Source organism: Buteo buteo, chromosome 19, assembly GCF_964188355.1.
Source record: "Buteo buteo chromosome 19, bButBut1.hap1.1, whole genome shotgun sequence".
In the NCBI taxonomy this organism is placed as follows: domain Eukaryota; kingdom Metazoa; phylum Chordata; class Aves; order Accipitriformes; family Accipitridae; genus Buteo; species Buteo buteo.
Window position 1 is genome coordinate 11,442,237 of NC_134189.1, and position 15,988 is coordinate 11,458,224.

Genomic DNA, 15,988 nt, shown 5'->3' on the forward strand with positions numbered 1-15,988 from the left:
TGTCCACTAAAGGCAGATTACTTTTTGCGGCCAAGAAAGAGCAGGAGGGATATGAAGACTGCAAACACTGGGAACAACTGGCTGAACAGCTTTAGTTCTAAACTTTATAAGCAAGCATGGGCAGTGGGCTGCCTGGTGAAAAGATTGTGGTCAGGTGGAGTTGCACCTAGCTGGTGGAAACAGCAGCAAAGGGCTGGCAGGGAGGTTGCACAGAGACTGTGCTGGCTTTTCTGGAGTGGTTTTTCTCTAGTGAACTAGTAGTTGATGATGAAAAAGTTTATTTTTAACCCTGTAGCTGAGGCATAATGTTTCCAGCAGCCTGAACAAAGGCATCCTACTAAATGAAGAGGTGAGGGTGTCGGGTGACTTTACCCAGCTTGCCCTGGACATGTTCCCAGCATGACACGAGAGTGTCTGGCTCAGCTCTGCGGTGGAGACAGGACCAATTGGTAGCTGTTTGTACCATGGCTGCTACTGTCAACTTTGGGTATCTAGTTGCTCTGTTCATGGTGTTTTACGGATGAGTGGTATCCCATCACTTTGGGAGAGTGAAAGGATTGCAGTGGACTGTAACTTCACTTTGCAGCTGTGGTGGTCAAGCACAGTGGTGGAGAGACTGACGTAGAAGAATGATGAGCTCATTTTTTGAGCTCACTTTTTAAGTTTTTTTGTTTCCAAACGTTTTGGACTGCAGGCAACTACCTTGATCCTCAATTTGCCTCAAGTTTATGGTTTAAACTTTGAAGCAGGCGGGTGCTAAGGAGCTATTATCATGGCTTTACAAACCAGAGTTTGGGAACCACTGGTGTGGATAATTAATTATGTCCTTCTGGTGCAAAAGCATTTCAGTCTGAAGCTGTGAAATGTCTGTGGAGCTTGGGAGCAGCAAACGGTGCTGTGGCAGTGTTAGGGCAAAACGCAGAACAAGGCAAGGATAGCTTGGGAACTGGCAGAGACCTGTGCTTGCGCGCTAACTGGCAAGACTGAAAAGGCAAGTCCTTACTGTTAATGGAGGCAGTGTGGACTTCCAGGGAGTTAATCAAAATCACTGTTGGTGGGTAGATGTAATAGACTGCTCTAAGTGCTGGCTTTGGCCTGCAAGGCTGATACAGAAAGCTGTACCTGAAAGTAGTAGAAGCAGAACTCCTGTGGCTTCAGGTTACATCTTCCTGCCTATAGAGAATACTTTTAAGTTTAAATAGGGCCAAATTTTAACAATGGGGCTTTGAAAACCAAGGGAGGGGATTAGATATTTTTCCCCTGCAATTCTTCAGGGTGTAGTCTTTGGATTGCAGCCTTATAAACTTCATCCTCTAAAAATGAAAGCTTGGATTATGATGTGTTCCTGTGACTTTCAAAGGAAGGACATGAGAACTACCAGACTCCCAATAAAGCAGAAAAAACTGATAGAGAGTCATATTTGTTATCACTAAACAAGGCACATGGTGTAGCACACATCTAACATTGTGTAAGCTTGGGACTTACAGACTTTCATTTATGAAACAGACTTGCCGTTGTAGTTTTATTATCATTTATTCAATCGTAGAAATTAATACTCTTGCAAGTGCCCTTTATTTTATTCAGAGCACAGCTCTCCCATGTGACCGTGGAGATGTAAGAGTATTGTAAATGTCCAGGTTCCCAGCAGTGTCCAAGCTAATAACGCTCTGCAATAGCTGCTACAATTTCCCAAGGATCGGTAACAAAACACCACTGGCGTGAGATGTCTGCTGGAGAGAGATGAATTAAACTGTGGGCTCTGTGGAAACCTCGGCAATCCATTTTGTATGTCTGCCTTTCTAGGGATTTAAACATGAGAGAGAACGTGTGGAAGAGACAAAGATAAACTTCTTAGAGCTTAGGCTGTTTCTATTCATTATAATTTTGAGCTTTCCCCAAGTTGTTTTTCAAAGGGCTTGAGTAATTGCTCCTTAAAGATTGAAATATTATTTGCATTTTTTTTTCAATCTTAGAAATTATAATACAAATGACTATGCATATATATAGTCATCACCTAGAAAAAGGTGGTGTCTGAAAGATCTTTCTTACAAAGTCTGTTTTGGGGGAGATTTTTTTAAATGAATACACACATGATGTGTTTGCCTTTTAAAGCATTTTTACATCAAATCGTTAAGGAGAAAACCTTTGCTCTTCTGCTCATTTAAATAGTTGCACTCCACACTGGTATTCATCAAAACTAATGGGAAGCTGTTGCAGAGAACAATTTACATAGGGACAAAATCTGTCTATGCTGTGAAAGAGACCTGGGTTTAGGGCTTCAACAGCACCAGAATCAGAGGAGACTGCAGTATGTGTTCCCCTGGAAAGGAGACAAGTAATTGGATAGAATAATCAGAGAATCAAATATACTTTTCATTTTTAACTTAGGTGAAAAGACAAAACTGTTCTTTAACTAAAAGTTGCTCAGTTTTGTTGGCTGAAGTCAATATGGCCTGAAAAGTCAAGTTTTTAAAGCATCTGGAAACAAGGAGCTAGTACAGGTCTGTACCACCACCCTACTCCTGTTTGTATTCACAATCAACTGTAGAGGAAGGTGGGCCAACTGCTTTTAACACTATGCACACACACACAAACACTCCACCACCTCTCCACTTTTTTTAATTGAGTCTCATTATTTTCCATTATAAAACATCTTTACCTTTTAAGAACAGGGCGGGTTGGAAGAAAGTTATATTAGGCCTTTACATTCCAACTATGGCAAATGCTAATTATAAATAACACAGCAGTCAAAAGTGGTCTTGAGCAAAGTTGTTACCTGCTGGAGTGTGTGCCCTCCCCACCGCCCTGCTGCCCTGGCACAGAGCTGCTGCCCACCAGGGAGGCTGCTCTGCCCCAGCGGCTGCAGGGACAAGCAAGGGGCTCCCTGGGTCACCAGGAGCATCTTCACATGTCCTGCTGTTGTCTTGTCAGCTTTGTCACAGACTTTTGCCCTGCTCTTGGAGGCTTAACCCTGCTGGCAATGGGAGCTAATTCAAGCTTTCCTGTGAATTAGTTCTTAAAGTGGCTCTTAATCATAAACTAATTTATGCTGAACCACCGATGGCAGGCTGTGACACGGATAAATCATATAAATGTAAATTTATTGAAGTGAAAGTGATTTTTTTTCCATTAAGCATTTGCCAACGAGGGGAAATGGGAAGAATTGGCCTTGGTGAATATCAGCCTCGGGATGTTTTTCTTGGGGCAGAGCTGACCCCCAGTCTGAGAGGCCAATTCTTAGTTCAGGCAATTAGATGCAGGCTCGGCTTGATCATCCTGTTTAAGAAAATATGAATTTTCAGATTTGCATAAATTGCCACTCTGCTTTTATCTTGTAACTCGTGCTGTATCACTCGCTGGTAAATCCACTCTTCTGTTGGGCATAAAGAGCGTTGAGATGCTGTGGGTCATTTCCCCAGGACGATCTGCTGGTTACAACCCCATGTCACCGACCTGTCCAAGTTCCCTGAAGGCAGCACTGGTGCAAGGTGATTTCTATGGCGAATAAACATTTCCTGAAGTGTTTTTTGTGCATTTTATCTGAACATCTCTTGAAAATCACCTGGTCTGGTTTGTCAGTCATCGCAGCTGCCGGTATACAAACCAGATGAAAGGTGGAAGCTTCCAGGGTGCTTTGAAGTCTGTGACACTTATATGCATTGCTTCTGTGGAGCTATTGAGATCTGATTTGAAAACCTTTGCTTTCATAAACAATTTTTGTTTCAGATGTGAATTTCAGATGTTCTTTTTCATCTGCAGTATGCTATATATAAACATTACAGATCTGAAGGTACCAAGCCCCTAGACAGGTTTCATAACCGTTGTGCACCGTGCCTGACTCATGCTCAGAGCTCAAAGCAAAATATTACTTTTTATTTTCCAGTTTTTCCAATATAGCTGGTTCAGCTAATCCATCCCTTGTTACAAAAAGTAGCAGTTGAACAGCAATTGCTTATAATACTTTGACTGAAGAGGTAGCATGTGGAAAAACTATTAGTCATGAGAATGTTTTAAAGCCAGTTCAGGTGTTTCCCTCTGAAGAATTAGCTCTTACTCATTAAGGTTCATTGATTTATTTTTTTTCCCGTCTGTTGTTGGCTTTGTTTTGTGTAAAACTATTGCTTAGAATTGTTTTGTTCCTTTTGATAAGGTGCTCTTTGAGAACATCATCTGATTATCATCTTCCAGGCCACATATTTAAATAAGTGGCTTTGCAAAGCTGCAGTTATACTTTATGCATGTTCAAAAAGCAGTAGAGGAAAGCAAGCGGTGTCCAGGTAACCCATCTTTTCAAATGCTTCCAAGTGCTTTCAAATTGTACGTAAAGTGGGACTTGAAAAGGAAAAGAAAGAGGAAGCACAGTCTATTTTTAAAGCATCATACTGAATTTAGAAGATCCAGGCTGAGACTCCAGCTCTGGGGTAGTGCTTTCTACCTTAGCTTTGGTAGGTTACTGGAACAGAGAGTTGGAAAACTGCCAAGCTGTTCTTTCATCGGGAAGGCTGGGTGTGTTGAAACTGGAATAACAGTGTACTGATCACAGCAAGAACACTGTTTCTGGTTTGAGCGTGTGTATGCTCTTACACGTGTCTTATACTCAAAAATCCTGTGGTTGGGCATTTGCTGAGAAGGTTCCAGGTGAAATTCTCTTCTCTTTGATTACGACCAAAGATTTGAACCTGTTTTGGAGGTAGCACCTGAATGAGGGAGGCCTTAGCTGTTCTGTGCAGTGGTAACATTGGTGTCCCTCTCCCCTCAAAGGATCTTGGTTTTCCTTTGCTGCAGCATAGAAGGTTTTTGAGATATCAGACTCCTTTATAGCAGGAAAAGTAATTTTTATGTTGAGGTTTGTGAATTGCTTAACATCTCAGAGCTTCTATACCCAATCTGTAAAATGAAAGGAGAAGGATTATTTTGTTTTGTTTTCTCAGTCACTGCCTGTGTTTGGACTTTAAGCTTTTTGGGATAGGTATTTCTGTATGCACAGTATCTGTTGTAACACCGTGCGGATTGGTTATTGTCCTGTTATTGTATTTTAGAGAATCAACATCAGTACAAGTATTTGTCAAATTTTGTCCTCTTATAGAAAAACATTTATAGTGAATTGATGTTCAAATGCTGAAACCTTTTCCATCTCCAGCACAAAATAGTGATTTGTAATTATCCAGGAATCTCTCCGGGTTTGCATTTTAAGCATTACGTTGTATCTTGTGAGCGCTGTGAATGTTACCAGACCTTTGCAAAGCCTGGCTGAAACATGGCACTTGCACAGCAGAACTGCCAACCTGCGGCGGAGCGGGTCCCCGCTGCAGTTACTTGCCCTGCGCAGGGCAGTCAGATGCAGGGACTTGGCCAAGGGCCCCCGCAGATGCTGCCAGAAAAAGGGGTTGGATCCAGAGTCTTTGAACTTGACTCTGTTGCGCTCTTCTTCACTTAGGGAGAAGGTTAAGTGTGAGAGACAGACCCGTGCCAAATCCAGCTAAGCGGTTGTTAGGAGGCAGGAGTTGCAATAGAAGCCATAGGGGCCTCTTTGTTCTGGGATTATGCTCCTTGAGCAGTTTCTCTTGGAAAATGTTGTGTGTACAAATTAGAGATTTAACTGCGAACACGAAGAACTTGCTGTAGGGGCTGTGCTTGGTGGTGTTCCCTGTGCTGGAGAACACAGGATAGTTCCTTGTCCCAAGAAGGCAGGCTGAGGGCTGCAGGTATAGCTCCCAAGCAAAATAAATACTGTGGTACAAGGTGTCATCGCTTTGGGAGTGGGGAGAAATGAAAACGGAAAGTAAGAGAGTGATACGGCAATGCATGTAAGAGAGATGGAGCAATCAGATCGAAAGGAGATCCAGGGTAAGAGAAATTTAAAGCTAAAAGCCCATCTGCATGCTGCAGAGAAACACATCTGGTGTTTAGGACATTCAGTAAGTCTCCAGATCTTCTGGGTCCTTTCTCCACTGTCCTGGGCTGCACAGCAAAGAGAAGGGGAGGCAGCACCCTAGGCTTAGGTCTCCACTGTCTGCTACTAATTTCTGTACCTGGGGATGATTTTGCACAGATCACATCTTTGCTCTGTTGGCACCAGCTGCTGCTGTGGGCCATCACCATGGGCTGTGACCTTCTGCTCGTGCATTTAAAGCAGTCAGTAGTAGCCTTGTTGGCATCGCAGGACCTTTCACTGCTTTCAGCGTGGCATACGCCACATGAGGTGGGTGAGCTCTGAGAAGAGGAAGGGATTTATTTCACAGGTCTCAGGAAATTGCCTTGGTTTGAGGCATTCATCACTCTGAGTTTGTGACCTTCTGTGGATATCACCCAGGCAGTGTTTTTACTTTTTGTATCTTTTTCCGAATGTTTCTTGATGTCAGATGGATGGGAAACAGGACTGTCGTGTCCTCGCTCTGCTCAACAGACAGGCCTTTCTCAAAAGACACTCCCTAAACTAGCAAATACTATCTAATCCCCTATTCTAGCTTTAAAGGTTAGAGTAGGATCAGAGAATAGTTTTCCTACCTGGGCCTGTCATTCATAAAATAACAGGCAAAACTTGGCTTGCAGTTGGAGGTTGTTATCTAAGTCTAGTCGTGATGGCGGGATAGGATCTGGAAATGCTCTCCCCCTTGATGCAAGCACACAGAGTCTATACAAACCCTGTTTTTTCCATCCGCTTCCATTCTTTCCCTCCTTCCTTTTTTTCTGTTCTGCCTCCCCTTTTTCTCTCTCTGGTTTGGGGAAATGGAGGAATCCTTTGTTTCCAGGTTGGCCTCAGTAACCACTTAAGCTTCCATCAGATGCCGATAGGTACAAGAATTTCTCCATCAAAAAAGACTTTGTGCCTTACAGGATAGGTGCCTAACCTTGTACAGGCTTGAAAGTAAATACAAAGTAACTAGAATTTCTTACTTCATGAAACAAATATCAGAAGAACTATTTCCAGGTTTTTTAGTATGATTTTGACGGAGGAACCTGGGAACTTCCTTCTCTTCAGTGAAAGATGCTGGGTACATAAATGTCTTTTATCTCTGCTAATTGCTAACAAGCATTGCTAGATGGTAACAATTAGCCTAATAATTTGGTCAGTGCTAGTTTTTTGTTTGTTTTTTTTTTAAAAACAGCTTTCCTTATAGCAAATTGGTTACAAAACTTGTGCTAGTGACCATGTTACATATTATCAGTAGCATCAAAGAAAAGTGAGCATGCATTTCCAGAGTTGAACGCCCTTATCCAAAAAGATACTTGCAGCTTTGCTGTGAAGACCTGTTATTTCACATGGCTATGTAGATCAGAACAGACTTTGAAATCGTCTCATGCATACTAAAACATGCTACTTTCTGTATTTGATTTTTTTTTTAACCTTACAAAAATGTTATGAGATGCCTAAGCTTCACCAGTAGGTGTTGTAAGTTGAGTTTGTATAAGTGCTTCTCAACAAGACAGCCAATGGACATGCATAATTATAGACCATTGCATAGGGAGGGATTCATAAATGACTGATCTGTAGCTGGGAATGGTTTTGAGGTGTAACCTTGCAACTGACTTGCATGAGTGAAAATAATTTTGAAGATTGAGTGACTAGCTATTAGTAAGACAAGATGAAAAATGTTTTTGCCCTGCCAGCTGACCTTCTGCAGATCGAGGCTGGTTTTCCACAGAGAGGTGCTAGCAAGAAGGAGAATGGGTTATGTAATTTGTTGTTTTAATTTGCATATTTATTCAAGTGCATCTTCCCAGTGACCTCCTAATAGCTGAGTAGTGTCAGATGACAGTGCTTTTGCTGTTGCTGAAGTCTGCCAGGGTATCAGGCCAGCTTGTTCAGGAAACAGCAAGGGCCAGGCTGAGTTCCTATCCAGGCAGAAGCAGTCAGTGGGGCTATAGGAAAAAAGCCCTCTTACCCCACTCAAACCCAGAGTGTTCATACATGTATCTTTGATTTCATGGACTGGGGCAGAAGGGCTAGGAGAGATGGGCAACAACCCAAGTGTTTCCAGGGATCTGCGTCTGGCCTTGGTGAGAGTGAAGGTCTTTTGGTTGCTCAAGGCAAAGCTTGTGATGCTTGCCTGGCACTGATAACTGGTATCGGATACAGCCGTGGAAAAGATATCCCTTCTGCCACTTGCTGGTTTCTGACGATGTACCCATGCAGCGAAGCTGGGGGGAACAACTCCTTTTGCAAATAGTGAAGAGCAGCTTTCACATGTGGCGGAGGGCCAGGACAGGAATCAGAACTGACCCCCCCTCCTGTCTGTGCCATGCACCTCATCCAAGTGCAGAGTCACTTACAAACCTGCACTTTGGTGATCCTGTCTTTAACCACTGCTGTTAAATGAGATGTGCTGCTGCTTCATGATAAGTTAAGATTCCTAAGGAACTGGGGATTAAGTACTTTCATTTCTTAGAAATTTGGGGGTAGTTGTAATTAATGCAGAAGCTGCTGTAATATGGAGTAGAGGCAATCATCTGGTTTCATATTCACCAGCAGCTTACAAGACCCAGGGGTCTTTACCTGTTTCCTGATGGATTGTCTGCAGTCTGAGATTCTCTGTAAGGATGACCACCACTTTAATACCAAGTCGTGATTTTTTTTTTTTTTTTTAACTGTGTTCTCAAATTTAGATTCCCTCACTTATATTAATAAATAGGTTGTGGTATTGCATCATGCGAGCTGGATATTTGAGAAATAATGTGCTCTTATCCAAACTCTGAAATATTCTTGCAGCTCAGCTGGATCAAATTAAATTTTAATTAAAAAATAATGCACCATGTGTTTACTTGAACCAAAACATTGCAAAGTCGTGAACTAGTGGATTAAATACAAATTTGGGAAAGTAATGCAATATAAATATGCAGAATGTTTTTGAGAACTAAATTTCTGTTAGGCTTCTGTTTGGACTTTACTTAAAAGTGGTGCTTTTAAATACTTAGGGAGTGTAAACTTCTGCTGGTCTGTGGCCAGGGCAAGTCTTCTGGAAAGTACACTCAGCCTTGGAAGTAGTAGCAAGTGGAGCAGAAGCAGACAGGCAGGAGCAAGCAAGAAACCACAATGTTTCCTTGAAGTTCATTTCTTTCTCCTCCTTTTCCCTTGTAAAAAGGCAAAATTTTTGTAGAATTAGAGTATTATTATCTTGTACTATAGAGAGAACTTTTGGTATCCTTTTAATAAATGAATTTAATGATGGAATAGATCTAGATAAGATATGAATATTTATGCTCAGCAGTTTCTTCCTGGGGGTAATGAGTTTTGATGAATTAAACAATGTTTAAGGTTTTTAAGTACTGTCTTATTTTCAAAAGAACATCTTACCACATAAACATGGTTTCTGTCTTGTTTTGTCACTGATGTCCTTGCCAACCAGATTTCAAAAGTGAAACAAAGATAATTCAGTGTCTGTCTCTCTCTCTCCGTCTAGATTACCAGCGTCTGATGACAGTGGCAGAGGGGATCACAACGCTGCTGTTCCCATTTCAGTGGCAGCACGTGTATGTCCCCATCCTTCCTGCCTCTCTCCTGCATTTTCTGGACGCTCCCGTTCCCTACCTGATGGGGCTGCAGTCCAAGGAGGGAACCGACCGCTCCAAGCTGGAGCTGCCTCAGGAGGTCAGTCTCCGCCTTTGGGGTTGCTACTCTGAAACGTGTTATTAATATTTGTGTGAATCCCTGTTGGAAAATGCTATGCCTGGTGTTAGGAGGCTTCTCTGGCACAGCAAAGACTGTTTGCGAGCAGGAGTGAGGTAGTGGGGGAAGTCTCCGCAGCCCTTCTTTGGTCCTTTTCTGAGTTTAATGAGTGCTGCTAATTGCATTGACTTCTAAATGCTTCTCTTTCTGCTTCCTGCTGTGACATTGAAAGTTTCTCTGCTTTCCCAACATCACACACTTCATCGGGTTTTGTTACTCTTTGTTAGTGTCAACAGTCCTTTTGACGTGACAGAGGGCTAAAGAGCATTTCATTTGGGGATGGTCCTTGTGATACTGGGTCTTGGGTGTAGTTGCTAGATGGTATAAACCTGTCCCTGTCTCCCCACTGCTGAGCAGAAGCGTGCCCCATCCTGACAGCCTTGTTCTACCTACGGGTGAGCCCACATCTTCTTCGCTGGATCGAGGTCTGTTAACTAAACCAGTGTCCTGGCCTCAAACAAGCCAGGCTTGCATTAATACCGTGCCCGTGAACCACTTGGAGGCATACATACGTACTTTTAAAATATTGACTCACTCCAATGATGGTCTCTTGGACTGAAGACCTTCTATCCTGCTGTGCAATGGGAAGTGAAAACTTTGCCTGGTCTGTCACGTTTTCCCCAGAGAAAAATGAAGGAAAGGTGTTCCTCCTAGCCTAGGTGTTAAAATCACTGGTGGTAGAGAGTGAAATGGAGATTTTTCTACTCAGAATTTGACCAGGATAATTAAAACTGCTTCACATTTTAACCTGGCCACTGATCACTCTCCATACTGAAACGTTTTTGGTGACAGGAGCCATGTCTTGAGCATGCCATGCATTTTAACTTGGGTTTCTTCTTAAAATCAGTGGAACCCTAAGAATAACTGTTCGTAAAGCTGTAACATCTCATGACAGTGGCACCGCTGTGCCCAGGTCCATGTGGGGATCTCTCCTGGGGGCAGAGGCCCTAAGGCTTGCAAATAGGTGCTCTTACCAAGAAGGCAGGCGGGAGCAGCAGCAGGGGAGAATATGCAGGAGCGGGAGTTTATGTGTGGAAGTGGAGGAATAAACACAGGGCAAGAGTAATATGGTTTTTAATAAAGATTTATTTTAAGTATTAGGTAGAGGTGACTGATTCTTAGCCTAGGTGGCATGTAACAGTGCAATCAAGTCTTACCTCGTGGGTACAATGGCTCAATCACATAAAATTTGCACTGGAGTGGAAACAAAGCTGGTATCTAGCTATGCTTTTCAGTAAAACCATGCTAATATTACATAATTACTGTGATTTTTAAAATTATTAGTCATATGGTTTTAGTTAGCAGATTAAGCTGTCATTTTCCTTAAATTAAAATTTTAATGTGATGGGCTTGCAGTATCACTGGAATAACAAATTAAATATTGCCAGTGAGGGAAGAGTAATAGTGGGGTGGAACACACACACACACACACCCCCCGCCGTTACAATGTTTAAGAAATGAGTGAAAAATATCAGCACAGCATTTATGAACACCACAGGTCCAGTAACTGTGGGAAAGGGAAAGAAAGAAAGGGTATTGAACAGGGAAGATCTTGAATCTCAAATTCCCCTAGACAATAAAAAGATAGAAAATTCTTCAACATGCAAGCAGTGATAAAGCGCTGTTCACTTTAGCATTCCTTTATTGTTCAGGCCAGGGGCTAGCTTTTCAAGCTTTTGCTCTAAATATAAACCATTTGTTTGTTAGAGATAAAAATTCTAACAACTGGCCATCATGCTGTCTTAAGGTTACTAATCTCTCTGCATTAACTTTAATCATCAGATGTTTTTGAAGAGAGAAGTGAGACCAATTCCCCAAGGGTTTTCTGAATCCAAATCTCATTTTTCAAATTTTGTAAATGATATGCAGAGCTGAAATTAAAAAGCCTTTGAAATGAAATATTGATAGATAAGAAGACAGTCCCTGAGCTAAAGAACCATACCGACGCGTACCACAACTCTTTAATAGCTGTATAGTTAAGTAAAGCAAATTGTTTTGTATGAAGAAATGCTTTTCTTTGTACAGTCCAAATTTGTTATGAAGAATTGAGCTGAAATGACACTTCTGCTTTACCAAATGAATCCTAATGCTCTTTAAAGTATCTATGTGAAAGGTGATTAATGTCAAACATGTCCCTGAAATATCCAATATATTACAATTGTGTCTGCTGTGGAATGTGTTGTCCTGCTGAAAAGTCACCTTTTCGGAAGAGGAAAATACGTCCTTTCTGTTCACATAATCTGAAGATTAGTCTATTGTGTTTGGTGAGAAGTAAAGAACAGTAAAAGTGCCTTGGAGAAGGCGGAGGAGCTGTGTTAATGGCCAAGTCAGGCTAACAAAGACCTGCTGCTGCCCTGGGCGTTTCCGCATCTCGGATTCTGCAGCTTCATGCCAGGGTAAAACCCGTCAGAGCTCAGCACCTTGGGAATCTGACCTGGTTTAAGATATTATTCAGCACGGTGCACTTAGACAGAGAATCTCAGATGTAAGCCGCAGTTCAGAAGATCAATTACTGGTTTTCATTCTGCTACTATTCCTGAGGGTGCATTTGCAATGTAATTAATTTTTATGTAGGGTTCTTCCATCCCCCCGCTGACACTTTCCTAGTAAAAGTATCTGCTCCGCTAGATTCATGTCTTCATGTAGCTTTAATCTTATGGGCTGAGATCCATCTCCATGAGTAGCAAAGCTGTCGAAGAGCACTCTGTTTAAATCTCAGGCAGAGGAATTGCCAAGATTAAAAGCCTCCATGGAAACAGGGGATGGGGGGGGAGTGGGGAAATAGGGCTTGACCTCCAGTGGACAAGCTATACTCAGACATGATCCTGAAGGATTTGCATGGGACTCTCTTTTGTAGCTTTGCTTACAGCAGCAGCATCTTTCTCACTGAACATCTCGTTCCTTGGTAGCACAGCTACAGAGGCTTCCTGTAGTTAGCTCCTGGTAAAATAAACGTGCCCTTGAGATGTGGTAATTCACACAGACAGTATTTACATGGGCCGAGAAGTGGTGGTGTGCATCCTGTTTGCTGGTGTGTCCTTGGCTGGTCTGGGAGGGGATATCAAATCTTTGTAGTGAGAAGTTTGGGATCTGCAAGTCCCAGGAAAACAGGAGAGGGCAGGAGGCTTTATTTATTCGTTAAATCATTGCCATTCAGTTGCCCCCTAACTTTACTGAAATGTGAAATGTCACAGGCTAGACGACACAGCTTAAGTCTCCTGCATATTTATGTTCTTACCTTTTTGTCTGGAAGCACCCTGGGAGAATAGGGCTACTCAGCAGAGGAGCCAATTCAGCGCTGAGTGTCCGTTTTGAAACCTTTCTTTGTATTTCAGGCAAACTTGTGCTTTGTAGACATCGATAACCATTTCATTGAACTGCCAGAGGAATTCCCTCAGTTCCCCAACAAGCTGGAGTTTATCCAGGAAATCTCCGAGGTTCTCCTGCAGTTTGGGATCCCACCGGAGGGTAACCTGCACTGCAGCGACAGTGCTACCAAACTCAAGAACCTGGTTCTTAGTGACTTGGTGAATGATAAGAAGAATGGGAACATCCCCAGCAATGCCCTCAACATGTACGAGCTGCTGAAAGGCAACGAGACCATCGCCCGCCTGCAAGCCCTCGCCAAGAGAACAGGCGTGACGATGGAAAAAATGACCATCACGGCTCCCCTCGCGGAAAAGGAGAAGGATGGGAAATTGCCGTGTGAGGAGGTGGAGCTGAGGGACTACAAACTGAACGTGCAGCTTCGCGAGGTTTTTGCCAACCGCTTCACGCAGATGTTCGCAGACTACGAGGCTTTCGTCATTCAGGCTGCCCCCGATATGGAGTCGTGGCTGACGAACAGGGAACAAATGCAAAATTTTGACAAAGTAAAGATAGCTGTGTATTCATTTTTCCATCTGAAAGTGCTTTTGGGAGGTGGGGGAGAATAGCTATATTATGTATATATAGCCTAGGTACTCTTTAATCTGCCATTCTTCATCTGCCTGACTGAGAAATTTGTCCATTTTGATTACACAGGGCCAGATCGCCTGTCAAAGTAGATGGGTGAGCCAGTCAGAGCTGTCCTGGCTTGTACAAACTGTGCTGGCAGGCGTCTGCCCAGCTGATGGGGCTTCTCCTGTGGGTTTGGTGGAAGGGTAGCAATGGAAAGTGACTTTTTCTTTCTTTCTTTCTTTCTTTCTTTCTTTCTTTCTTTCTTTCTTTCTTTCTTTTTTCTTTGCTGAGAGGAGAGGTGCACACATGAGACAAAACCCAAATCCAGTGTTTCTTGTTTCATAATCTCTCAGTAGGGCTTTTTGTTAATGAGTAGCGTTGTTCTGTAGAAGGTTATCACATCGTTATGGCAGAAGAGTACTGTTATGACTCCCTTGTAGTCTGTATACAAGAGTGAAAAGGAAGCTGAAATTGGAAATGGGGAAATAAATAGACTGTAGGCCAGCAAAAGGAATGAGAAATGTTTGGAAGCTTGCACAGTTATTATTTCCAAGTGACTTTGCAAAGTAGATAGCGTTCTTAGCCATCAGCTTTTTCAGATAGAAGTCCTTCTCCAAGGAGAATGTTACAGGGTTAAACAGTCAGGAACAGACTAAATATTGATTTGAGTCAGTTTTTGATCAAAAAAAATGCTGCCATGCCTTTTATTGGTCTTGTTTGTATTCAGGCGTTGAACAGTGCAGCATTCAAAAGGAGGGGGTTGTTTGAGCAATCTCTGCTAGTACTTCTGCAGTAAAACGGGCTGTTAAGGTCAGGATTTTCAAAGCTCGGTTAGAGACTTAGGCACGCACTCAATTTTAATTGGAATTTCATGATTAATTGTCCTGCTTAGCTTCACAAAAGAGCATTAGCTGAAGAGCATTGTACACCCCTTGATATGTATGACAGTAAGCGATGGGGTCCCAAGCAGGGATGTGCAGAGCAGAGGTCCCGAGTGGGCACACATGGCAGCGGTCTGCTGTGGGTTGCACAGGGCTCATTCTTGTGGGTGGTAGCTGCTAGGCTCCTTTGAAAAAGCTGGCAGCACAGTCACTACTACAGTAGCTCGATGCTCCCTTTACTCTAGCTGTCACAAAGCCTCCCCGACTGCTTATTTCTCACAGTCATGACCAAAGTGGTGACCCGTGAGCCAAACCCCTTCATAGCTTGATCCTGTCCTCCAAGAGGTGTTTTTGTGGTGGGGAAGCCTTGTCCAAGCCTTCCCATTGACTGCTGCATCAGTTCTCTGCTGTAGGATGGCTCTTTGTGTCAGTGCTGGGCGGGAACATGGCACTAACAAGCTTTTCTGTATTTCAGGCTTCCTTCCTTTCGGACCAACCCGAGCCTTACCTCCCATTCCTTTCACACTTCATTGAAACACAGATGTTTGCAACCTTCATAGACAATAAGATAATCTCCCAGTGGGAAGAGAAGGACCCGTTTCTGCGAGTTTTTGACTCCCGAATTGAGAAAATAAGGCTATATAATGTAAGGGCCCCTGCACTGCGGACATCCAACTATCAGAAATGCAGCACTTTGAAAGAAGCAGGTACGTTCAGACAGGCTAGTAAAATATTCAAAAGTACAATGTCAGCCACAAAGAAATATAGGTCCTCAGTCATCTGAGTGTTGCAGCTGATGAGGAAGCCCTAGAGCTACCTGAGGAGGACTCAGCGGTGTCCTTATTTTCCCTAGGCAAAAACTTCAGCATGCTTTTAAACACCAAAACCAGCAGGAGCCTTTACCTTCCCTTCGAGCTCTCCTAGGCTGGTGCCTTTAATAAACACAAACCAAACCACATTGCTGGGCTCGCTGTTTCTCATTTCAGGCAGTTCCTGTTCCATTGCCAGGAGAGCTTTCCCTTCACCGTGGTGGTAGGACCAGTGCCAGCCACACCGACAAGCTGAGCCCCGGTGTTTGCTTCACTGGCCTCATCTCCCCCTTCCCATAAAAAGACCTTTTTTTACCTTACACCATTTGGTTACAGCAGCAGGGGATGCCAGGGACATAATCCTGTGTGGCATATTTAGTAGCTCCAGCAATAGATGCTCAGTGTTAATGAACAATACGCTGTGTACTAAAGACTTGGATTTTTTTCCATTACAGTCAGAGGTTGCATTTTTGAGTTATATTTGAGTTTCTTACTGTGCAAGTATTTATTTCATTTCCAAGTAATACAGGAAAATTATACTCTTAAATTTGTTGGGACACATATTAATGAACTGGGGCAAACACGTTTCTCATGTGTGGGTTTTTTGTCTGTTTAATTCCTTCAGAGTGTTTTACTTGTTACAAATGTGGCAGAAATAGAAATCCTGTGTCTGCTTAACTTCTATCTAAAAC

The 15,988-nt window shown here is 42.8% G+C and overlaps 1 protein-coding gene across 5 annotated transcripts in view; it reads left to right on the forward strand.

The window, feature by feature from the left end:
• Positions 1-15,988, forward strand: part of DENND5B (DENN domain containing 5B) — a 119,199-nt gene that overhangs the window by 65,105 nt on the left and 38,106 nt on the right. For all 5 annotated transcript variants that reach the window (XM_075050945.1, XM_075050946.1, XM_075050949.1 and 2 more), the window contains exons 4-6: positions 9,402-9,589; positions 13,003-13,539; positions 14,963-15,194. In XM_075050945.1, coding sequence (XP_074907046.1) covers positions 9,402-9,589; positions 13,003-13,539; positions 14,963-15,194 — 957 coding nt within the window. The remainder of the gene's footprint in view (positions 1-9,401; positions 9,590-13,002; positions 13,540-14,962; positions 15,195-15,988) is intronic.